Source organism: Saccopteryx leptura, chromosome 10 (genome assembly GCF_036850995.1).
Source record: "Saccopteryx leptura isolate mSacLep1 chromosome 10, mSacLep1_pri_phased_curated, whole genome shotgun sequence".
Classification (NCBI taxonomy): Eukaryota; Metazoa; Chordata; class Mammalia; order Chiroptera; family Emballonuridae; genus Saccopteryx; species Saccopteryx leptura.
The window spans coordinates 59598807-59624352 of NC_089512.1; the positions used below are offsets into that span (position 1 = coordinate 59598807).

Genomic DNA, 25546 nt, shown 5'->3' on the forward strand with positions numbered 1-25546 from the left:
TAGAAATATTTAAATTACACTATATTTCCTTCTAGTCTTTTTTTTTTTTCTATGTAAAACTGGCCCCATACTTAGCCTAATTATTTTCTTCCCCTTAGAATAGTAGTAGGCTGGACAAAGAACTTCTTTTGATAATGCAAGATGGACAGCCTTTTGGAAAGCAATTATTAACAGTCAGAATCTGACTTTGCAAGGTCATTTAAAATAAGATTTTTTTGTTCCCCAATGAATTCTTTATATTCTGAAGTCTGTTCAGGCCACCTGATGGTTTGTGATGTTGCTTTTCTGTCTTGCTGAATGAGCCTAAAAATTCACATGGGGATTGTAGAAGACAGTGTAACACTAGAATGTGGGAGGTTATAACTGACTCCAAGGCATTGTCAGTTTCCCCCCTTCAATCTAGGGACAGATTCTCTGGTCTCAGTTTATCAGTGAATTGTTACATTGCTACTGCCCAAGCACTTTTCCACATGATATTTTATTGTTTAATGGATAAGATGTCAGGCTGTGAAATCCAACAGCTTAAATCCAGACCAGAGTTCCGGTTATCTATTACTTGTACTATCATAAATCAAGATGGGACCAAATGACTTAAATTCTCTAAGCCTCAGGTGTTTCTTCTTTAATTCAAGAATAATATTTTCTGCCTCCTCGAATTGTTGTAAAACAAATTAGTTATAGGTAAAAGACCTTCAGACAATGACTGCATATGGTAAATGTTCAAGAAAATGACTGTGATAATAGGGATGATGATGGTGGTGATGACAACAATGGTGATCAGTTATAGCTTAATGACTTAAAAAAAGGCTTAGAATGAGATATGCCTGGTTTTGTAGAGTTTTGATACTTTGATACTTGATGGGTTTTAGGATATAGAAAACTTGTCTAACTTCTCAGAGCTTGACTATCTTCATTTGTACAATGAAGATGATAATTTTTTGAGTTGGTGTGAAGATTAAAGGGGGACTGCTTAGAAAAGTGCTTGGCGCTAAGTAAACATTCCACAAATGTTAGCTCTCATTCTCATTACTTATAAGAAAAGATACTAAAAGTTTCCGTGAAAATATTTAATAAATTCCTTACTTTTCTTAAGGGCTTAAAAGAAGATGGTTCATGTCATAATTAAGAGGATTTATTAAAAACCCTAGTAAAAAAACAACCTTTGAAAAACTAAAATAATAGCCAAGTTTGAAAATATCTTTTGTTGTCAGAGCTCTTTTGAGATTTTCTTTTTCTGTGATGAGAAAGAAGACTGAGTCCCTCTTGCTTTTCATTTTATGGGACCCTCCCCCAATATTTTAAACACAAAATACCATTTGTTGCCATCTTCCCTGGGCTAATATGCCAAAGAACTTCTTGCCCAAGTTCTTTCAAGCTCTAGGTCCACACCATAAATCTTGAAAAATCCTTGGTGGGGCTGAGGATGAGTGGAAGGCATTATTAGGCTCTTTTTAACTCTTTCTGTCTGCAATATAATAAATACCACCACGGGACACTGTACCCTGCAGACAAAGCATCATTTGAGTTTTTGTCTGCTCCTCTCTATCAGCAAATCACAAATGGAACCACAAATGGAATGCCATAATGTGTCTATTGTATACATTTTTGAATAAATAAGTGTAACAAAGAGAACATGCTCATCCCGTTTAATCTCATCTCTGAACTGTGAAAACTTGGCACATTTCCCACACTAGGGAGCACAGTCTGCTCCCTGGCAGGCCATCTGAGGTGCACCTGGTAGGTACTGTGTGCTAAAGGCTTCTAAGGCTCAGCTCCCTGAAGCCTATGCTTTCCTGCTGCAGTGCACTTGATCAGGTAATATAGTGGCCATCACAAGGAATCTAGGAACACATCACCTAGTATCCTTTCATTACAAATAATGGAAGGCTCACCTCAACCAAGCTCCAAACAATAAGGAGAAAAGTTGAAATGCAGGCTTCATTGAAGGTTTGCTCTCTTCCCGAAGGTTAGGACCGAGACCTCAGTTTTCTGTTTACATTTCCATTCTGGAGCACAGGAACACTGCTGGTGGCTCAAGGCTAAGGCTTCCTTATTTCTGTGTTTTGGGAGTAGAAATAAGAGTTCTGGGTTCAGTCTGATTGAAATAACAGGTCCAATGCCCATCTTTGAAACGGTTGCTTTCTTTATGGGAAGGAATTGTACCAACTACTTAAGCCCAGGTAACATGCCTATGCAGGGCAAGGTCTTTAGAAGTACCTGGGCTTCGGGGGCTGCCTGGAGGAGGGAGGATTTCTGAACAAAGAGTAGGATACTGGTACCAAAAAAGGGAGATGGGTTATCAAAGGAAACTGACGCAGAGAGCAGGGCCCTCTTTTCTGAAATCAGCCAGACACAAAGGGGTTTAGATCATAAAGATTGTCAGAATACATAATTCTGGGCTGCTTAAACCTTGTCTTACATTCTGTACAGTTTATTTGCCTTTGTTTTAAATTTATTTATTTATTTATTCATTTTAGAGAGGAGAGGGAGAGACAGAGAGGGAGAGAGAGAGGAGAGACAGAGAGAGAAGGTGGGGAGGAGCTGGAAGCATCAACTCCCATATGTGCCTTGACCAGGCAAGCCCAGGGTTTCGAACTGGTGACCTCAGCATTTCCAGGTCGACACTTTATCCACTGTGCCACCACAGGTCAGGCCTTATTTGCCATTTTTATTTTTCACTTTTTTCATTCTTATTCAATATGCTTTCGTTCTGAGCTGCGCATTGCTCTCAGAAGTCTAGTAGGAGACAAAATGACCCAAATTTAAGTACTAAATAGCTCTCTGTCTGGTTATCTTGAGAGGGTTGGGGGGAAGGGGAGAAAAAGAGGGATGGAGATAGGGAGGAAAGAAGGGAGGAAGAGGAGAGAAAACACCAGTCGCTTACTCGCTGTATTGTATCATTAAGTAAGTCAGTGTCCACCGCCACTAACCTTAGCGTTATGATGCAAGGGACTCATTGGGAAACAGCAATTTGGTATCCAACCAACTCTTGAAATTTGAAGCATCTACCCTCATAACTTTTGATATGAGCTCATAATTTGTTTTCTTCTTTGTTTTGTTCCTGGTTCCTCAATGTGTGACCTATGCCTCCTTTCAGAGAGGGGCTCGTTGAACCTCACATTTACATTAGAGGATGACTGGCCCCTGTGTTGCTCTGGGTTACCAAAAGGAATTTTCTACAGGTTTGATGGCTTCCAGTTTTCACACCATTCCAAGTGCAGCCTGGAGCGTTGGTGTCTGTACTTCTGTCCTTTGCTAGTATATACTAAGGGTGGGAAAAGGTTTTTAGCCTTTCATTCCACATAGCTTTAGAAGGGAATGTATTTTATATCGACAACACAGGTACCTGCAACGTGCTATGGGGCAGTGAAGGAGGGAGCATGCTTCCTTATGAGAGAGTGCACGTCATGAAAAAAGTAACATTCAATAAGTCTTTTAGAACTGAATTGGGGTTCTCAGAATTGGGGTTCTCAAAGGGTGGGGAGGAAGTGGCCGTGGCACTCAGAGCCCTGCTGGTCTTTGAACAAACCAGCGGTATCAGCATTACCTGGGAGCAGGGAGAAGGGCCACTCACTGGCCCCAACCTAGATCCAGTGAAGAGAATTTGCATTTCAAAGATATTTTCAGGCCATTTGTAAGTTTGTTAAGTCTGAGGAACACTCCTCTAGACCAGTAAGTCTCAGCCTTGCCAGCGCATCAGTTGGGTAAACAAACGTTTTTTTAGGTTTGCTCGCTTGTATTGGGGCAGTGCCTTGAGTGTCTAGTCTATGGGAAGCTGCGGTGCTCGCCAGGAGGGCAGCAGATTGCAAACTGAGGATTGCCTTCCTGCTTGGGAGGGGCAATTGTTTGCTATTGTTTGTGGGAGAAGGGGTTTCCCCCGCCCCAGCCGGTTTGGGCTGGAGAGAGCAGAGAGAGTCCGGAGGGTGAGTCCGGAGAATGAATCTGGGTTGGGGAACCAGAGACCAAGTTGGGGCTTGTGAGCCCTGATATCCCCCCCACTCCCAACCTTTTTGGCTAGGGAGTGCTGAGATTGGTGGGGGCCTGAGATGGGAGAAAGGGAAGCGGTCATTCCTGTCTGTTTGCTCCGCCCACTGTTAGGAGGTTTTAATAAACGGAATGGGCCACCATCTTCTGGCTCCACAGTTCCTTTACCGTCTGCCTGAATCCAATGAGAACCTGAAACTGCATGGCCATCGCGCAGCTCCTGGCCTTACAACATTGGAATCAATGAAGTAGCTTTAAATGCAGAAGCCTTGGCCCTACATCCAGGGATTTGAATATGATTTGTTATAGGCATAACCCAAGCACATAGGTAATAAAACAAACCAAAATCTCCCCAGGTGATTCCACTGAACAGCCCAGGCTAAGAAACAGAGCTCTGTCTGAGTCTGGGCAGTGAAGGCGAAACAGCAAGGTGCATTCTAGAGCCCATGCTAGGTCCACTTGCCGGGTCGTTAGGAAGGAAGGTGGCTTAGGGCTTGGGGTGGTAGAATGCCTTAGGAAGGAAAGAGAGTGAGCTTGGACATACAGGGCCTTGATTGCTTCACTCAGGTGCTGACCCCTGGTAGATGCTAAGGAAGTCATGGACATCTGTAAAGAGGGAGCTAGAGTGGTCAGCCTTGCACTTGGGAAGGACTATACCACCTCTGGAATAGAGATGTTGGTAGATATGCCAAACATGATGTAGGCTGGCATGGCCACTTACATAATTTGCCAGCTGCTTGTTTAAAAAGCAAGGAAAAAGTGTCATTAAAGGTATGTAGGGCCAGTGGCCACCACCATGGCCTTGCAGGTTTCCACTGGATTCAGGCAGAGGGTAAAAGAACTGTGGAGCCAGAGGATGGTGGGCCATTCTGTTTTTTAAAGTCTCATACAAGTGGACAAGCAAATAGGCAGGGAAGACCGCTTCCCTCTCACTCAGGGCTCCCAAAGCCCCAACTCATTCTTTAGACTCTCCCGGACTCACAAGCCCCCACCAGTGCTCTCTCTCTCTCTCTCTCTCTCTCTCTCTCTGCACTCTCCAGAAAAGACAGACGGGCTGGGGAAAAAAACCCTTCTCCAGCAAACAATGACCCCTCCCAAGCAGGAAGGCAATCCACAATTTGTAATCTACCACCCTGATGGCAAGCATCTGCAGCCTTCCATAGACTATACACAGGAGGCGCTGCCCCTATACAAGCGAGCAAACCTAAAAACCACTTTACCAATTTGAAACACATTGGTTTGCCCACAAGGTACTAAAAGGTAAAACATTTTCTTTCTGTGGTCTCTCTGGACCTGCCATATCTCTATATATCTGCATCTATATACTCTTGCTTTTGATACTGTGCTCCCTTAGACTTGGGACACTCATTGAGGAAGTCAGACCATCACAGCACCTCTGGGTCCTGCCTCTACTATGCAGTGAGATGTGTAGCCCCGTGGCTGCTGAGTTCTCCCTTCTTCTAGACCAGTGGTTCGCCAACTTTTTGAAGTTGAGGTGCATTTAAAATTTTACAAATAATTGTAGGCGTACTATATACAAATTTCTGAGAAATATGTTATAATAATTAAGTCAAATATTAAAGAAAAAAATATAAAGTCCAAGCGTGCTTATATGGTAATTAAATGAAATAAATATGACAAAATTAAATTTATTCTGACATTAAAAAAACTTTTATGTTACATTTTTTTGAGTTATGCTTTTTAGAATTCGTAAAAAGGGGGTTAAAAATAAAAATGGCAAAAAGTTATCTTTTTATATATAGATAGATACATTCTTAGTAAGACTGAGTAAATTCGGCAGGTCTCAGCATGAATGTGTTAAGTTTTTTCATTCTTGTGTTTATGAGAAACATGAGCTTGATGTGTCCTAGCTATTTCTTCAATGTTTGGGCATATATTTGAAAGGCAAACTCTCATTTCCTCGTCAATACATTGAAGAATTCCTCTCTTTTTACTCTTAATTGTGTTGAGGGTAGAAAATCCTAATTCACATAAATAGGATGTCGAAAGTTGTAGTAAAATGTTCAAAACTTTTTAAGATATTGCCACATATTCTTCTTTTATAGAAATCCAAAAGGCTTCAAGAGATAATTCCTTATGTTTAATCATCAATCCAAAACCCCCTCCATACATATCATCTTAACTTGACACCAAACAAAGGATAGAAGAAACTTGCCTCCAGTCTCTCCTGGGAACATGGGGGGTAGTGTAAACAATCCAGCACCACAGCTTAACAGCCTTTTGCAACCTAATCAGGCAAGTGGGGTGGGAGGTTGGCAGACTTTCAGTTTACAGCCAATTCCCCACACCTCTGTCCCCCAAAAATCTAAACTCCAAAAACTCTGTTGTTTTTTGTCCCCAACAGGCACATATTTCTCTGGAATACCTTAGGGCGCACCTGGAAATCTTCTAGGGTGCACCAGTGTGCCCTGGCGCATACTTTGAGAACCACTGTTCTAGGCGCTATACTGAGGTGCCGTGTCCTGCTCGGACAGGTGGACTCAATCTCCCCTTCCCACAGGCTCACCACCCCAGCTGGTGGGGTACAGCCACTCAACAGGATTTCTGTCTTAGCAGCAGGACATACTTGGAACCTGGATCGGGGGTGGATGATAGGTTCATCCCCAGTGAGTCACAGGCTGAATGAGCTGTGGTGCTGTTAGCTGCTGTCACTGGGACCCTGGTGTTGTTTTCTGAGTTCATTTGCGTGCACTAGTTCAAAGAACCAGTCTGCTGTATAAAAGGAAAAAATAGTTTAATACTAAATTGGCCAGTATAGAGATGGGGAGTTTACACTGTAAAGGTCTGACACACAGATAGTGTATAGGTTACAGATTCTAGAGGGAAAAATCATAAGGCTCCATGAGTTAGGGGTTGGGAGTCATGCTAGGAACCGATTGGTTGAAAGTGAGGAAAGGGAGATGAATCATTTCTCAGGTCTGGAGGATATTTCTGAGATTTCTTCTGGAATCCCTCTGTCTGGTCTCATGGGAAAATAGCCAGGGGGTCATTCCACCTTAGGGCTCAGGAGCTGAGACATAACTTAGGTCAAGATGTTATCTTTAGCCTGCCAGAGGTCCAGACCTGTGGCCATTAGTCAGATCTGAGCTCCTGTCTTCTGCTTCCTCGGAGGATGGGGGGAATGGGTGGGTCTGGGGAGGGCGGTGAAGAGAGAGAGAGAGAGAAAGCGATGATTTCTAGAGCTAGGGTTTAAAACTAAATTTAATCAAAGTCCTAAGCACCCTCAGTTCCATTGCCTCATGCCTCAGCTCGTCCCACTCCTGCACCCAGGACTCTGCTGGGCCTGGAGCTCACGTTTGCTAGGCTGGGGCCAGAGCCTAGCAGCTATGACCCCGCCACCTCCGCTTCCCCTCCTTCCCCAGGCATGCTCTTTAGTCCCTTGAACTTTGCTTATAAAACACAAATTCAAAGATAAAACTAAACATTTCAAGCAGATTCTGCCTGCGGAGCAGTAAACTCTTAAGTGACAAGCCCTTTTTTTTTTTTTATTGTATTTTTCTGAAGTTGGAAATGGGGAGGCAGTCAGACTCCCACATGCGCCCGACTGGGATCCACCCGGCACACCCACCAGGGGGCAATCATCCGGGGCGTCGCTCTGTCATGACCAGAGCCACTCTAGCGCCTGGGGCAGAGGCCAAGGAGCCATCCCCAGCGCCTGGGCCATCTTTTGCTCCAATGGAGCCTCTCTGCTGCGGGAGGGGAAGAGAGAGACAGAGAGGAAGGAGAGGGGGAGGGGTGGAGAGGCAGATGGGCGCTTCTCCTGTGTGAAGAATCGAACCCAGGACTTCCGCATGCCAGGCCGACGCTCTACCACTGAGCCAACCGGCCAGGGCCAAGTGACAAGCCCTTTTGAGAGTAGGTTCCTGTGTGACTGTGTTAGTCCCTCGCCCGTACAGCTGGCCCCAAGGAGCGGGAGATGGAAGGACAGACTGGAGGGGACTGAGGAGATAGTCAGGTCAGCACACAGTGATGTTCAGAGAGAAATGTGTCGACAGTTCCTTCGAGATCTCTGGCTTGTATGACTCAATAGGTGGTGGTACCATTAAGAGATACAGGCGAACAGAAAAATGGGAGCAGAGGCAGGGGCACGTTTCAGACACCTGTGAATACTTCCTTTGTTCTAACATTTAATCATCCCCCTTGTCTCTGGTTTAATTGCATAGGCTGGCACTTTCAGAACAATGACAGATAACAGAGGGGGGAGTGAGCCCCCACTTCTTCCGACTCTGATGAACTCTTGAGTGTCTCGCCCTGAAGCGTGATGCTAAATTTGGTTCAGAACCCAGAGCCTGTTTCTGTTCTCTTACGGTCTTTTCAGGGATGGGATTTTTGTCCCATGTCATTTAAACCCCTGTTGAACAGATCCCATGGCCCTGACTCATTTCCGCTCTGCACAGGGCATCTCACAGGAACAGATTTACTGGGAGGACACAAACAGGACGTCAAGTGGGGGTGTCCTTGTAGTCCCAGACTGAGGCAAGGGCAAAGTGACACTAGGCACCACAGGTTCTAAGAGAGCAGCTTGGTAGTGGGCACTCATTTAGAGCTGGAAACCCTCCCTGCCAGCCCCCACCCCCAAGTATATGTGACGGTAGACAGCTGGCCTACCTTAGTCCGCCATGGGTAACTGGCGAGGGCCTAACAAAAAAGATGTGGGGTGCATGGAGAGAGGCGGGGTGTAGGGAGAGAGGTGGGGTGCATGGAGAGAGGTGGGGTGCATGGAGAGAGGCGGGGTGCATGGAGAGAGGTGGGGTGTAGGGAGAGAGGTGGGGTGCATGGAGAGAGGCGGGGTGCATGGAGAGAGGTGGGGTGCATGGAGAGAGGCGGGGTGTAGGGAGAGAGGCGGGGTGCATGGAGAGAGGCGGGGTGCATGGAGAGAGGCAGGGTGCATGGAGAGAGGCGGGTGCATGGAGAGAGGTGGGGTGCATGGAGAGAGGCGGGGTGTAGGGAGAGAGGTGGGGTGCATGGAAAGAGGTTCTTCCTTCAGGGGTGCTTCCTGGCTGGGTCCAGATGGGTTCCGAGAGACTCTTCTATATTTTGGGGTGCTTGAGAGACAGGAAGTGCAACCCTGGTGGGATATCTGCTAGGCAGCACCGTGTTCTGGAGCCTCTCTGAGCAGGGGAGAGGGAGCTGAAGGGAGGAGGCCAGGCCTGCAGAAGGGGCTGCCCTGCAGTGGCTTCTGGCTGCGCCCAGCAACGGTGCACATTTCTCAGGGTCGGGTGGACAAAACAGAAGCTAGCTGTCATCTCTGTGAACCCAACCAGAGGCCTGCTCACCAGGTGAGGGCCACACCGTGGGTGAGGCGGTACAGCGCGTGCTGATGGCAGGCGCAGCGCAGGCGATGGAGTCGGGGCCGTGCGGAGGAGCTTGGTCCTAAAACACTGGTGATAACCTCACAAGGAACCAGTATTTGGATGTGGGGCTGCACAGAGGGCACCCAAGGCCAATGTTGTTGTAAGAAAACAAGCCATGAGCAGACAACTGCACTCTGGACTGGTGCACAGAAAATGCTGCCTCTTTGCTGCTCTGGTTCCCCAACCAGAGCTGGAGAAGTGAGGACCTAGAAGCTTGAAGGAAGAACAATGATACAGACAGAGCTTTGAACTAGGTAGGAAATTAGACTATTGAGCTGGACCTGACTACTTTTTTTAACCTAAAGTCGTCAGAAAGTTACAGAATCTATACAAGATATCCTTTAGAGATGAGAAAGAAGCAATTCATCATAGTAGAGTGGGAAACAGACTTTAAAAAAAGAACTGTTTCATATTTCTATTATAAGCTGAGACAACTCAATAAGCTTGTTTATTGGGATACCTGGGTGATTCCTCACTGGTGCATGTTGCGTTACTGTCTCCGTGTCCTGTTGAAGTCTATTTACTGCCTTTCATTTAAGATCTTTGCATCAAGATTCATAAAAAGAGATTATTTCATAGCTTTTCTTTGACATAGTCTTGGTTTTATATCAGGGTTCTTCATAAAAGAAATTTGAAATAATTTCTGCTTTCCTTGTGCTCTGAAACAGCTGAAATATTTCAGAACCATATGTGCCTTAGCACGCTCACATGACTCACCTGGGAGCTCCCGCCCCCCCTCTCCCCCCCCTGCTCCCCCCTCCCCTCTCCCCTTTGTGGTGACAGGTGAGGCCCCACCCTTCATCCCTGCAAGGTGTTTGTGCTTCTGCACTGCTCCCCAACTACGCTGGTCGTTAGTGTGGCTATAGAATTGTGCAATAACATTATCTCAGTATTTAATTTCTAGTTTGAATGTAACCTTCCAGTCACCAAATGTTTGCTCTTCAGAACTTCTGGGCCCGAGTCAGTGTCGTGCATTCTGGGTCACGTCACGAGTGGACAGACATCTCCCCACCTTCAAAGAGACTCAGACCCTGTTGGAGATCCCGGTGGTGGCATTTCTGGCCCCCCAGCACACAGTACCACATAGAATAAGATCTGTGCCAAATAAACACCCTGTGACTCGCTCATTGCCTTCTGTTTTACCTTGGGATAAAATCTGGAAGATTTATAAATGGAGGAAATCTATAAAGGGCGAAAGTTTTCAAAATGATTTAAGATTCGGTCCTGTCCTGACAATTTTTTCAAACCATAGTTTTGTACCCAACTGATGCAAAGCAATCCGACTAAGTTCTCCAAATGTGCATCCTGGATTCCTCCGGGAATCCTATCCCTGGGTCTCCCCCATTGTGCATGTGTGTTCAGGGGCAGTGTTAGGGGAACAGCGCAATCGCCTCCCTCATCTGGATAGCAAAGCCTCTCTAGGTAGATAGTGTGCGCAAACATCCTCTCTTGTCAGGGGAGGCCGTCTTGAAATCCCATCATTTTTCGCTCTCGTCTTTCGCAGCCTGCAGTGGATGGAGAAGGGAGGACTGGGTTATTTCAGTTCCGGCCATGGACACATCAAAATTGCTTCCCTCTTCCCAACTCTCTTTCCCTGGAGGACCTAATTTATTTCACGCATTTTGACCTATCCCTGCTTAACCAGGACCACTGTGGTGCTCAGTGGAGGCATTTCCCTCTTGCCTTTTTTGGCCCCCAGGCAAACCCATCAGGCCACAGTTCCTCTGCACAGTGACGTCAGCCTGGCTGCCGGACCCAGCTGGAGGGAGGTGTGTTTTATGAAGTTCAACCCTGCGCCCTGGGCCATAAATACACATTGTGCACATAAATGTACAGCTAACATTGCCCAGACCCCTCCGAAGCACCATGTTAATAAGCAGACAGTAAGTCTTTAAAATATGGAAAAGCAGTTAATCTTTCCGTTGGCGAATCCTTTGTACGGGGTTGTTTTCCTTTGCTTCGGCATGGCTGCAGGCTGGCTTTTCATCTCCTACGGTTTAGGGAAGAAAGGGAAGTTCGCTGCGGGGCTTCATGAGAACACTTGAGCCTTCACTGGGTGGGTACCGGTGTTAAAAACAGTATCTGGCACTTGTCATTAAGCATGTGGGGGAGTGACCACTCTGGACCTGCCCTCAAGGAGCTTGAGCACTGGTAATTACAATACCAGACAGAAAGTCTGTGGCCTGTGACTGTGGACCTACAATGGGTCAGGGTGCCAGAGGCTTGATTGAGCTCTGTCCCCGTTACTAGAAGTTACTTAGCCTCTTGTTTCCCCATCTCTAAAATGGGCACAATCACATCTTATTTATACCGCTTCTGTAAAGTTATTTATCCTGAGTCTCAGTCTTCTCTTTTGTATCATGAGAAAATTGATACCCTTTTCCTTTAGCATAATGTTACATTTCTAAATGTTTTGAGAATACATGAACACATTCTCCTTATAAAGAACTTCAGCATTACAGATTAAGTTCAAGCCTCCCTTGGCTATTATTCTGCCAGTCTTCTCTCCCCTCCACTGCCCTCCTTCCCTGGCCTCTCCTCTTCTCTCCTCTCCTCCCTTGCTCTCCCACTGATGACCTTGAATGATCAGACTTGAGGGTGGGGATGGGGGCTTAGCAGACAGAGGGTGCCTGGATCCAATCCAAGCTGGCTTTCCTGGAAAGATGCCAGGGCAGGTTTGTAGTGTGCCTCTGACCTGCCAGCCAGCCGTGACTTCCCTCTGTGTCACAGGCAGAGAATGGGGTTGCCAGTGGGTGGATTTAAGGATGACATAGGTGGGAGCTACAGTCTAGAGAGGAGATGGTCTGTGCCTTATAAATATTTCATTTCACTTGGTTCTTCAATTCCTTCTTATCTTTAGAAAGATGCATCACATGTTCTTTTATATTTGTGTTCAACTAAATAAGTCCTATCTTTTTAGTCCATTTACTCTTTCTGTGTCTAAGTCAGGTAATGTTTACTGATTTATCTATTCTGAATACATCTGGTAAGTCTTATTTATTCCATTTAGTTTTCTCATTCTCTGTAACAGAATTAAATATTCTTAAATATTTATACTGTTATCTATTATTTTGCAACCTAATTTTTCTGCTTACTCTGATTTGGGTATCCTTTCATGACAGTATATAGAGATCCCCTTTGCCCTGTTATCTTGTGCCAAGTAGACTATAGAATCACGTGCTGCTGTTAATTCAATCATCCCCATGTGGATGGACTTTCAGGTGGGTTTTTTATTTTTTCTCCTCAAAGTGAAGAATGCTTCCAAGAGCATCTTTCTGCATGGCTTTTCGGGATCCTGAACAAGAGTCTCTCTTACTGAGAAATAAAACTACTGAAAAATAGCATCTCAATGATTTCCATTATAATAATAACAAATGGCTGGAAAAAAAATTTACTTTCCCACCAGCAGTGTAAGATAATATTCACTTCTTCAGACTCCTGATAGTATGGCAGAAACTTTTACCAATCTTCTGGTGAAAAGTGCATTTTATTATTTTAATTTATATTTCTCTAATTCTTAGTGACACATATATATCACTATATCTATATATCATATATATATTGTGTGTGTGTGTGTGTGTGTTTTCACAACCATTCTACTTCCCTCCAATTATTAGTTTGTCTCTTTATGTTTAGTAAGTCTTGGTCATTTTCTTCAAAAGAAATGTCTTTTTTTTTTTTTTTAAATAAAGGACCTTCATTTTATTTTCTTTATTTTATTTTTTATTTTTTTTGTATTTTTCCAAAGCTGAAAACGGGGAGGCAGTCAGACAGACTCCCCGCATGTGCCCGACCGGGGTCCACCGGGCATGCCAACCAGGGGGCGATGCTCTGCCCATCTGGGGTGTCGCTCTGCCGCAATCAGAGCCATTCTAGTGCCTGAGGCAGAGGCCACAGAGCCATCCTCAGCGCCCGGGAAAACTTTGCTCCAGTGGAGCCTCGGCTGCAGGAGGGGAAGAGAGAGACAGAGAGGAAGGAGAGGGGGAGGGTGGAGAAGCAGATGGGTGCCTCTCCTGTGTGCCCTGGCCGGGAATCGAACCCGGGACTTCTGCATGCCAGGCCGACGCTCTACCACTGAGCAAACCGGCCAGGGAAAAAGAAATGTCTTTTATTAGATTAATTTTGGGCATTTCATAGAGATTATTTGATACTATCATTGGTTCTTTATTTCATGAATATTGTTTTCATTGGTTATTACCAGTGTCAGGGAAAGGTCTCACTTTTATATTCTGATTCTGTAACTGGTCAGCTTGCTGAGTTCTTTTATTAGTTCTAATAGTTGGTCAGTGGGTTCACATGGGTTTTCCATGAGCATGGTAATATCTGTTCTTTGGGTGATTGGGTGGGATTCACTTGGGGATGGATTCTCAATGAGCATTTTGTTGTTCTCATGGCTATTGGTCTGTGGATGTTTTTTGCCTGGCCAAATGTTGATAATTTATACTTTTTCCCCAAAGGTGCGTTTGCTCTACATTTTCAATTTATTTATAATAATATACATAATAGTCACTTAAAATGTTTTAAATGTCTCTGTATGTTTAAGGTTTTAAGATGACTTTGTGACTTCTTTCTTGATCAGGAATGCCAAAAGTTGATATATGTCAATGTTCTTTTTTTTTTTTTTTTCCCTGAAGCTGGAAGCGGGAAGGCAGAGAGACAGACTCCCACATGTGCCCAATGGGGATCCACCCAGTATGCCCCCCGGGTGGCAGTGCTTTGCCCATCTGGGGTGGTGCTCCGCCATGGGCAGAGCCATTCTAGAGGCAGAGGCCATGGTGCCATCCTCACCGCCTGGGCCAACTTTGCTCCAGTGGAGCCTTGGCTGTGGGAGGGGAAGAGAGAGACAGAGAGGAAGGAGAGGGGGAGGGGTGAAGAAGCAGATGGGCACCTCTCCTGTGTGCCCTGACTGGGAATTGAACCCAGGACTTCCATTCGCCAGGCTGACGCTCTACCACTGAGCCAACCGGCCAGGGCTGTCAATGTTTTTTTAAACCAGAGTTTGGTTCTTATCATTATCTTCACATTTTTATTTGCATTTTTGCTTTTATCGTTATAAATTCATTGTGTCATTGATTCTGTAAAGATTTACTGAGCACCTGCTGTGTCCCAGGCACAACTCCAGGTGCAGGGGATAGTGGATAACCACAGGCAGCCAGAGGCCACCTCCACCCGCGGAGACAGGCCTGCTGCGAGGGGCAGGCAGCGAGCAGTGAGGAGGAGAGGAGGTCAAGGAGACTGAGAGGGCGGCGGTGTCCTGGACAAGAACTGATTCTAGTAAGGACTCCAGCCTTATTAGAGGGGAGTTGTGAAAGAAGAAGGAAAAGGAGAAAGGAGAGAGAGAGATGGTGGGTGATTCTTTTTAGAAGTTTTATTATAAAGGAGGACAGAGGAACAGGGCAGTAGCTAGGGCTAAGATAAAGGGAAAGTTTGTTTTTCCTGAGATGGGAGATATGACAGCATGTGTATAAATTGAAGGGCTTGGCTAGTAGACAAAGGGGACTGTTGTGCAGTGGGCACCTCTCTTCCCCTTCATCCATTGCATCCTGACAGCAGCCTGAGAACTGGCCTTTGGAGATGAGCTTCGATACTCAGCCCAGGGTACCAGCGGGAAGACCCAGTAGAGAGGCACAGGTGCCGCTTACAGTTTTATTTTTCCAACTCCTGAATTCAAAAATTTCGTGCATTTATTAGCAGGCTTCTTTTCCAAATAAAAGTGGTTAAGGTCATGGTTTTGAGTCTAGGTTGTTTTCAAATTCTTAAGGGTTAACTGCATATTTTTTAACCTTTAATTTCTACTGTTTCTATCTTTTGGCTATTAATTTCTAATTTTACCCTACTGTAAAGAAGAACATGTAAGTGATATGTTGTGCTCTTTGGAATGTGTTTGGAAATAACTTAGAGGGCCAAAAATATGGTGCCAGAAGATGATCCAAGTTTGGCTGGCAGGCACACAATGCAACTACAGCTCACGTATCATAGAATTATACACTGGAAACCTGTGTGACCTTATTAACCAATGTTACCCCAATAAATTTAAATAAGAAAGAAAAGAACTTACATTTTATATTTTTAGATCAGAAGAGGTTTTACTCCATATTGTAACGGATCATGCATTCATTAATCACTTTAGCACTTCCATCAGTTTGTGTGCTGTGATTGTAAAAGTGCATATCATTCCTTTTTCCGCTATCATACTACTTTTAATATGAAAAATTATTTAGATTATATGAGTCATTTTTTATTACCTTTTGATGATTTTTCCCTTTGAACATTTGCATAATAATATTAACACATTCCCGTTCCTCTCTTGTGTTGTTAGTATTTTGCTGGTAAATCTTTTCCTGTCATTTGATATCTGTCATCTGACATCTTTTCAACATCATTCTGTTTTAGGAGTGTCTGTTGCAAATATCCTAATGCTGGTATTTTGTAAATGCAATTTAAGTGTCTGTGCCTTTTAAGATGTGAATCTAATTACCTCACATTTATTGTGATTGGTAATAATTTTAGACTTATATTACCAGTGTTGCGTGATCTCTCTGTGTGTGTGTGTGTGTTACTTACCATGTTATTTTTAGCTATTATCCTTAAATTTTAAAACATAATTTTCTATCATTATCTACAGTTACCTAGAATCAATTTTCCTCTGGACCTGACATACATTTTACTTCCTTTATGTTGCTCTGTTTTCTTCATCTTAAGTATTCCCATTGAGAAGTTGGTGTCATTTTCATTCCTCTTTGAGTAATCTGTTTCTAAAGATTTTAATATTGTTCGATATCTTTAATGATTTGAAGTTTCATTCATTCTTGAATGGGTCCTTTTTATGAAAAAATAGAATTTATCACAACTGGAAAACATTCTCTCCCTTTGGAACTTCTATTTCATATTTTTATCTCTTCTTTATTGTACATCTGGTAGATTCATTTGGCTTAATTTTCAAGTCAACCATTTGCTCTTTATATGGTTTTGCATTCTTCTGAGATTTTGTTAACTTTCCTCCAACATAGAAATGACTGGTTCTCTGATAAGAGCCTCCCCAAGTAGGTTATTTTCATTCTGATAGGCATAATCCTTTGCAGAGGCCAACTGCTCAAGCAATGTCCTTGGATAGGTGAGCAGACACTGTGTGCTGAAAGGGGGAGGGAAAGCAGAGGTTTTTAGTTTTATTGAGACAGTTAGCAAGGTTGAATTTCTTCCTCCAGCCAGGTGTAGTTGTGGAGAAGGGTGGGGAGGGCAGAGAGCAAGCATCCAGAGTGTGAGTAGTGGTATAGCAATTGGGGAAACATTGCTGAGGAGGGCAGGCCCTGTTCCCTGCTGTGGGTGAAAAGAAGAAACATAATTGTATCATATTAGATGAACAGGCATTTGCAGAGAGGAAGCAAGTTGTGTGGTAATCTCAGAGGCATTCCTGGATAATTCAACATGGAAGTGGTAACAGGTAAACAAAGAAAGAGGTCCTTTCCACTTCTTTATAATTTCCTGCAAAGCAGAAGGATCTTTTTCATTGGATGATTTTTGCAAAGCATGATGATACACTCTAGAGAATAAAACAAATTTGTTGAGAGGGAGATGAATGAGGATAAAATTTATAGAGAACTTAAACATTTTGTTAGGTTATAGTCTATTTCAACCAACTAAATAGAATTTAATAAAAATATTATAAAAAGTTGTGACAGGGGAGCTAGGCTAAATAGTTAGCTAATCTGTTAGCTCTGAAAGAATATGGGAATTTGGTCTCTAATTTGTTCCTCCGAACAATCAGTAGTATTTCTTGTTAAAGGAGTATTTTTATGATGGCGTCACTTCGTCATTGGATTGTGTTGGGTAACGGAAAAGACAGGTGTCTTTAAGCTGTACTTCAGGACCCTGAATGTCAGAGCTTCTAGACAGCCTTAGTGCCAGCACAATTTGGATTCTGAGAAGGGAAGAACTTGTTAAAGGACTCACATTAACTTCATCCACACCCGGTGCCTCTGCTGTGGGCAGACATCATGTAAAGTGGTACAGAGGAGGGTGAGGAAGTTCATGTCATCTTGTGTCGTCAATGTGACACAGCTTCGGTCTATCTCTGAGGAAAAGAGGAGAGAAAAATCCACTTAGAAGACCATCAACTTTTGATGATGTTTAGGAAGGAGCTGAGGCTTAGCAAAGCCTAACCTCTTAGCCCCTGGAAATGGAGGTGAATTAGCCAAATCCAACTCTACTCTTCTGTATAAATCCCAGCCTTCCCATGGCGTCTTCTGAGCTGTGTCTGGCTACAGCGGGAGGTTATAAGCTGATGTCTTCTTAGTGAAAATTGGTATTTGAAAGTGAAGAGCTTCATAAGAAAAGACCATTTTAGCAACAAAGAAGCTTGTTTTCCAAAATATTATAATAGTTACCTCCTGGGGGAAAAGTTTGCCACATGGCTTTTTCCTTGTGGCGTGAGGAATGCACTCACTGTGTCTGTGCCTCTTGTTCCAACAGGTCCTTCGTCATCCAGCAGATCCCCAGCAGCAATCTGTTCATGGTGGTGGTGGACAGCAGCTGCCTCTGTGAGTCCGTGGCTCCCATCACCATGGCGCCCATTGAAATCAGGTATATCCTTTTGTGCGTAGGTCCAGCTGCTGCTGCTGACGCCGGTAAGGCATCAAAGTCAGGTTCCTGGGGGAGAAATGTTAGGGAGGGGAAAATTATACCCTTTCCACTATCAGAGGGAAAAATGGTCAGGGGGCTGTAGCGCCAACTTCAGTGCCCATGCAGTCAGGGAAAGTCACATTTTGGTAATATGCCTTAACTACAGTCAACATAACGAATCTCTTAAGTGTGAACGTTTAAAGGCCCAGAAGATCAGAAGGCGTCCGGAGTCTTGTCATGGCTTCCATCCTGAGGTTGGTCTGAAAACCCTTCCTTTCTCACTTTGCCCGTCGGATTTGTCATGAGAATCTCACTCTAGCTAAAAAGCTTACTTGCAAGCAAACGGTTCTTTTCAGGTGTATCACAAGAATATACAGGAAGGCGGATGGTCCCCTACTCGCAGCCCTCCGTGCCTCCTTATTTAATCTGTGCTCAGAGTCTGTTCTGATTAGACCCACGACATACTGAGAACGCCTCCTCATGGTCTTCCTGCTGTGAGTGTGCTGTCATGTTATCACTTTCCAGTCACACACAAAGCAGCTCTGATCATCTTAGTGTACTTATTTCAAATAGTGGTCAAAATATTTCCCTCCCCCCTGCTTATGGCTCAACAGCTTTTTATTTATAAGAAATTCATGTAAAGCAAAAGTGGCAATATTTCCGCCACAGAAAGGGTGGCATGGGTGACAAGCCTCTACGCCCCTCACCACATGATGAAGTCACAACTCTAAAGGTACCCCGTGTACACGGAAAGCCATGACCGGGGAGAATGCTGCTTAATGCTGAGGAGAGAGGTGAGCTTGCCAGAGATTTAGGTAAATTATAAGAGAATGCCTCCTATAATACTGTGATCAAAAAGTTTAACAACAAAAAAAAATGTTTTAATTAACTTCACACCCACCCTGAAAAAATGGAAAGCTTGCCTCAACCAATTCTTTACTAAAGGGAAGCTGGAGAGCTGTCTAGTTTCCAAAATACCACCAGCACCAGTGGACTGTTCATCTCAGCTTTAAATAGCACCAGTTGAGTGTTAATCTCAACTTTAAATAGCAAATGATTTTAATGTTATTTAAACTGTCTAAATCCTAGAAGAGATTTTAAAGTCAGTATAGTGCCAGTAAAAACTTGATATTTATTGAGAATGTTTCCTTCTATATTCAAAAGATACTTCAAGTTCAATAACAATATATGGTGAAAAGTCCTTTGATAAAATGCAATGGACTTTGCATTTTAAAAGCTCTGTGTAAAATGCAAACATAAACAATAGTCTCTCAGATGCTAAAATCACTTCAGAACAAAAGAACCGCATACTTAGACAACTAAAGTCATGAGAGTAAAATCTAGAGTTAATAATTTGCTTTGGTAACTTGATATAAGACAAACATGTATAAAGTCAGTATTTTTTCCGTTAAGTTACTGGACGTAATAAGATGAGGTCAGTGGAACAGACTAGAAACTCTTTTAGATGACAAAGGTTCAATTCAGAAGGAAGAATATAAATTAGACTTAAATAGTGAAATAACAGTCTCACAAGAAATCCTAGGGATTGGAGAGAACTTCCTAAGATAAGAAAGCCATGGAAGAAAAACAGATTTCTTTAACTATGTAAAAATTATAACTTTCCTATGGGAAAAGATTACTTAAAGTCAGTAACCAATTTATAAAACTTGGAAAAATATTTATAAATCCAATTATAAGAGCACTTGTCAATTGATAAGTCAAACAACTACATATTAAAAAAAAAACATGAACATGAAACATACAAATCATTGGGTGATCAGAATATACAGTAACAATGAAATATCTAGCTACAGCTAGCAAAGGCAAAAACACCCTTTAGGTCCACACTCTTAAGACCAGATATCTTTACCATAGGCAGGGGCAGGGGCACATATCATAGTCAGGTAAGAACCTACATTCAGCATTCTTCGTAGTAGTAAAAAACAGATGAAAAAATGAATGCCCATCAATAAGAAAATAGCTGAAGGAGCCTGACTTGTGGTGGTGCAGTGGATAAAGCGTTGACCTGGAAACACTGAGGTTGCCGGTTCGAAACCCTGGGTTTGCCCGGTCAAGGCACATGTGGGAGTTGATGCTTCCAGCTCTTTCCCTCCTTCTCTTTCTATCTCCTGTCTTTAAAATGAGTAAATAAAAGCTAAAAAAAAAAAAAAAAAAGAAAGTAGCTGAATGAAGCAGAGCTAGAACAATGGAGCTAGAGAACCCTGCATCAGACAGAGGATGAGAAGCATGCCACAGAGCAATGAATAATATCATCCATTCTGTAAAACATACCCCTCTCCCAAATGAAGAGAAAGAAGGAACAACCCCTTTCCTAACCAAAAATGATCAGGCCCCTAAGTTGTAATTTTTTACTTACATTCTAACAGGAAAAAATAAATTAGAAAGCCAATATTTTGCATTTATAAAAAGGATCCTAACAGACATCTGTACTCATACATAGCCCTTTACCTCCTGAATGTTCTACATAATATATGCAAAGAGCAACTCTGAATATGTTACACCTTTACAACTAAAATCGGAGATTCTTACCGCTAACCTGGTAAAATTTAAGCAAGTTTACTTCCCTGAATTATCAAGGTCCCCAAGACTTTGCTAACACAATTGAAGAGTGGGGAGAAGTCTGGGGACTCAAAATAACTTGGAAAATTTAAGGCATCTTGGATTTCTCCTCTGTTCTAAGCAACCCTCGCTTTCCCCGCAGGAGAATGCCAGGGAGTGTGGGGGTGCTCCGAGTCTCCGGGTCAAGACCGTCCTCACCCTGTTCCCTCTGCTTTTGCTGCTCTTCTTCAGGTGACACTGACTGGGATGTTCTCTTGGCATGCTAAATTATGGATAAACTGTGAACCAAAATAATGGTGCAACATAGGAGACGTGAAATTATAGTCCAACCATCAGCATCTCATGATTTTAAACTGTGCGTGATATAAACTCTTAAAGATATGTTGACAAAAAAATGTTCTCTTTTTACTCTGCCAGTCATGTAATGTGAGTTTGCTATATGGTCATCACCCTTCATCAGAAATGGGACTGTCAGTGGGCAGCGCCCCTTCTGCTTGAAACCCATTGAAACGAATTTAAAACTGTGTACTTTTTAAATAAAGTATATTAAAATCATCATCTCCTTGTTTGGATTTTGTCATTTCTCTATTGCTGAGGATTCAGACTGGGAAGATCAAACAAGTTATCCGTTCTGGACACGGGGAAAGGGTGGGTATTGGCAGAGACTTTACTCTAAAGCAGATTCCTGGGAGATATTTAACAAGTATTTCGATGCTCCAATTTCAGTTATAAAAATGTTTACAGAAGGAAATAAAAATATCATCTGCATGGGAAAATTTATTACACAGAATTCTGAATTTTATTGAACTAAACTTCAATAGAAATTGTAATGTGGATGAGAACACACGCTCCCATCATGTGCAGGTTTTGAACGATTTGGCAGTGGAGATAAAGAAGTCATAATCCCAGGAATTCATTGCAAGAAGACATGAAGAAGGAAAGGAACAATGACTACAAATGACTCTCAAGCTTATTGCTCGAGCATTTATTTGGCTTCTGGCTTTTCCCATAAACAAGAGTTGAAATTAGATCTCAAATATTACAAGATGTGAAACTACCCAGACCTATAAGCATTCCTAAAACACTGGATCCTGGACCTAAGAAAACAGATTCCATTGTATCGTGGTTACCAAACGAAGCGAAATAAATTCCATGCCTAGGTAGAATAAATGCCTTGCTTTATAGGACAGATATCTAAGAGCCATGTGGAAAATAGCATTTATACCCTTTTTTTACAAAACCACATTATGATTTTGGTAGTTTAGAAATATTAATGTTATCATACTAAAATGAGTCCAATATTTATAGGAATATGAATACTACATTGTTGTACTTCTGTAAATTACTAAACCCCCAGTGTTGTTAACAATATAACAATACTATAACTTGCCAAGCTGTCAAAAATTTAACAGTGGGGCCCTGGCATTGTAAGCATTGTGGCCATTGATACTGTTCACTTCTGTGCACTAAGTGAATGAATGAATTCATTTGTTGCTTGTACAAATATCAAAATACATGATATTTACACTGATTATAATGTAATATTTTTACAAAAAAATCACATGACCTATCATTCTCTATTAAAATTCTAAAGAACTGGCAAGAGTAGGTTAAGTATATTATGTTATAATGCCCATAATGTTATGTTAATGATGTAAAATATGTGCTAAATAAAGATAATTTCACTCCCTATCCCACTGTAAAGAATGAAGTGGTGTAATGCCGGTGGCCGAGGCCCGGCAGGTCCACATGGCATTTGGGCAGATGGTAGAGAAACTGTGGAGCCGGAAAGGGTTGGGCCATTCCATTTAGTAATCTCACAAGGGTGGACGAGTGAACAGGCAGGGGAAAACCGCTACTCAGTCAAACAAACAGCAGAATGTCCCTCACAGTGTCAGGTGGGCAGGCAATCTGCCACCTGCCATCTGCAGTCCTCCTCCCTGAGCACAGGCTCCCCTAGCCTAACATAGACCATACACACGTGGTGCTGCCATGTGCTCATGCACTAATCAAACAAAGTGCTGCAGCCGGTAAACCAGCGAGCAAGTCTAACAGCTGTTTTCCCCACAGTGGCATCATTTTTTAGTACATTGCTTGTGACATAAAGACAGCATAGTTGAGTCACACTGTTGACCCATGGCATTGTCAAGCATCACCTTCATGTGAATGACCCACCTGCCCAGAACCTCAGATTCTCTGTTCCCTCAATAACTTCAACCAACTAGCCACTCCATTCATCTACTTAGCTATCTAATGCTTTTCTCCAATGTATTGTGTCAGAAGCAGAAATCTTGACTGTTCCTGATTGACTCAGCTCCTCAAACCAAAAGCTTGGAACCACTGTTGTCTGCATTTGTCCCTCAGCCCCCCGGTTCAAAGTCTCATGGGCTCTGCTCCCTACTTCTCCCCTCCCTATGCTGCTGTCCTCTTTCAAGCCATGACCAGCCCCTCCCACTGTGTCCTCACTGTCCTCCACTCTCAGCAATCCCCCATGCCAAGGTCCATGCTCTGTTCAGCAGCCAGAGCAATTTTTCTAAAACAAGTATCAGATCGTACTGTTGCACCTGCAATTAGAAGACATACAGACATCACAATCTTCAGAAGTGGTTCTCCAACTCTCCTGTGCATTGGAGTCGCTTGGGGAGCTTTAAAAATCTTGGCTCTCCAAGGGAGGGCCCAGCATTCATATTCTGAAAAAAAAACCCTATGATGCTAATATGAAGGTGAGTTTGAGAACCACTGGCTTTTGGGCCATACAGGCCTCAGCTCTAGGCTTCACCTCCATTTCTGACCCTGCCATGTGCCACTCACTGTCCCACACTCACTGCATTTTGCTGGCAGCCTTCTGACTTTGAAAACCCAGGGCTTTGCTCTTCCTGTGCCCTCTGCCTGCAGGGTTCCAGATGCTGCTCTTTCTTTTTACATTTCAGACCGAGCTCAAATGCCCCTTTCTTGGAGACACCTGGTGCAGAAGCCCTTCACCCGCCATCACAATACCCTGCGTTTATTTTTTTCCTTACATCTGTATCTGTAGTAATTGTCTGTTCAGTTTCTCCTGCTGTATTGCTGCTCCATGAGGGCCCTGACATTGTTTGTAGCTTTGTCTCCAGCTCCCAGAGCAGCATCTGGCATGCAATAAAAATCAAAACACCACCAGCAATCAGAGACCTAGCAGTGAATGCTTACTGAGCTCTGACTTCCACTTGGTGCTATTTAAAATACTTGTTGGATTAACCCATGTGATCCTTACAGCAAACCTATGGAGGAGATATGATTTCAGGTAAAGAAACAAGGGCGACAGGAAGAGAAAGTCACTTTCCTGAGGTCACACAGCTGGAAAGTGACAGAGCTACAGTCTTAACCCATGCAATTTGGTTCCAAAGTCTGGGTACTCAGCCAAACAAATACTGAAGGAATGAATGAATGAATGAGCCGTAACCTTGTACTGCTACATTTCAGCATGTGCCACCCACTGACATTATTGTCACTTCTCCCAACGGTGGGGCTTCCACTCCCTGTTCTCCAATATAAGCTGGTTGCCTCATCTCCCTGCTAGTATTCCTGTCCTCCAACTCCCAGGCTACTCTCCACCGTCCATTGGTTCTGCCCTATCTTCATTTCTCCCTTAATCTTAGAAAAAGTATCCACAATCGCAGTACTATGGTTACCTGGGCTGCCAAGCCTACCAGGGTAGACCAGTGAGAGAGAGAGAGAGTCTATAATTATTGGTCTATAATCTTCATACATCAGGTTAACTCTTTCCCAGACCAGCATGAAATTTCTGGCAGACCAGTGGTTGAAAACCACTGCTCAAATGTACTAGAAAGGCAGTATTTGAATAAAGTGCTAGGCAACAGAGTAACAAATGGGAGTGTTGTTATGTTTAAATGCTTTTGGGAAAAGACAGGATATAACTGAATTGAAGTTTTCTATGACCTACAGGGCCCTTCACAGTCTACCTCTCTCTCCTAGTATTTGAGCTATACCGTCTTCGAGCTCTTCAAATATGCTAGGTGGGCACTTGCCCCAGGGCCTTTGCACTTGCCATTCCCTCTGCCTGGGGTACCGTTTACCCAGATATCTGTGTGCCTTACTTCACCTAGCTTAGGTCCTTCCTTCTTCAGCACCCCTCCCCGACCTCCCTGTTTACAGTTCTAACTTCCACATCCCTCTTTCTTACCCTCTCCCCTGCTTCAGATTCCTCCATAGCAGTTGTTGCTTTGGGGTTTATTTATTGTTTGTCTCTCTTAACAGAATAGAAACACATAGAAGACAGGGATTTTCTCTGAGTTTTTTTTTTTTAATTTTGACTGCTATATTCTCATCTCCAAGATGACTGTCTATCTCAGAGCAGACCCTCAATAAACATTTAAGCAAGTAAACAAGTAGTAGTGGTAGTATGAACAGTGCTTCCAACACAGGGGTGGCTGTGTACCCCCATGGTATAGCGCCATATGGGCGTGTCCTTACAACTGCAAAAAGCAAGGAGTCATGGGCTATTCTATATTATCCTGCCTGCCATTGCTAAAATTTTATAATTTCCATGTGCAGTATTAATATGATTGGTATCAATCATACTAATAATGATTGATACCAATCATATTTAAAGGTCTGCTATCAGAAAAAAATATTAAAATGTAGAAAATTGACTATAATGTGATAGTTTAACATAGCATTATGCAGTGCAACTAGTTACTAAAATTATAGGCTGTCACATTCCATATAATTGGTTAAGGATCAGGAGGTACCTATAGTGAATCACAGTGTAACAATGTGGCAAAATTCTTCCTAAAGTGTAGAAAGTTTTCTTACATATGTATGCATATATATATGCATATATATAATTATATAAGATATATTTATGTGTGCATACTAGATAAAATTCAAAGAATGATAGTAGAACAATCGCCTTATTTACAGAGACTAGAATAATACAACAGCACAGACAGATAACAATGTGATGATACCTTTGTCCTGAAATGAACGAC

The 25546-nt window shown here is 43.1% G+C and overlaps 1 protein-coding gene across 1 annotated transcript in view; it reads left to right on the top strand.

Moving 5' to 3' along the window:
- Positions 1-21078, top strand: part of CACNA2D3 (calcium voltage-gated channel auxiliary subunit alpha2delta 3) — a 1028076-nt gene extending 1006998 nt beyond the window's left edge. The window contains exons 36-38 of the mRNA XM_066350330.1: positions 17829-17941; positions 18150-18232; positions 20701-21078. Of these exons, the coding sequence (XP_066206427.1) occupies positions 17829-17941; positions 18150-18232; positions 20701-20793 (289 nt within the window). The 3' untranslated portion in view covers positions 20794-21078. The remainder of the gene's footprint in view (positions 1-17828; positions 17942-18149; positions 18233-20700) is intronic.
- The last annotated feature ends 4468 nt before the right edge of the window (positions 21079-25546 follow it).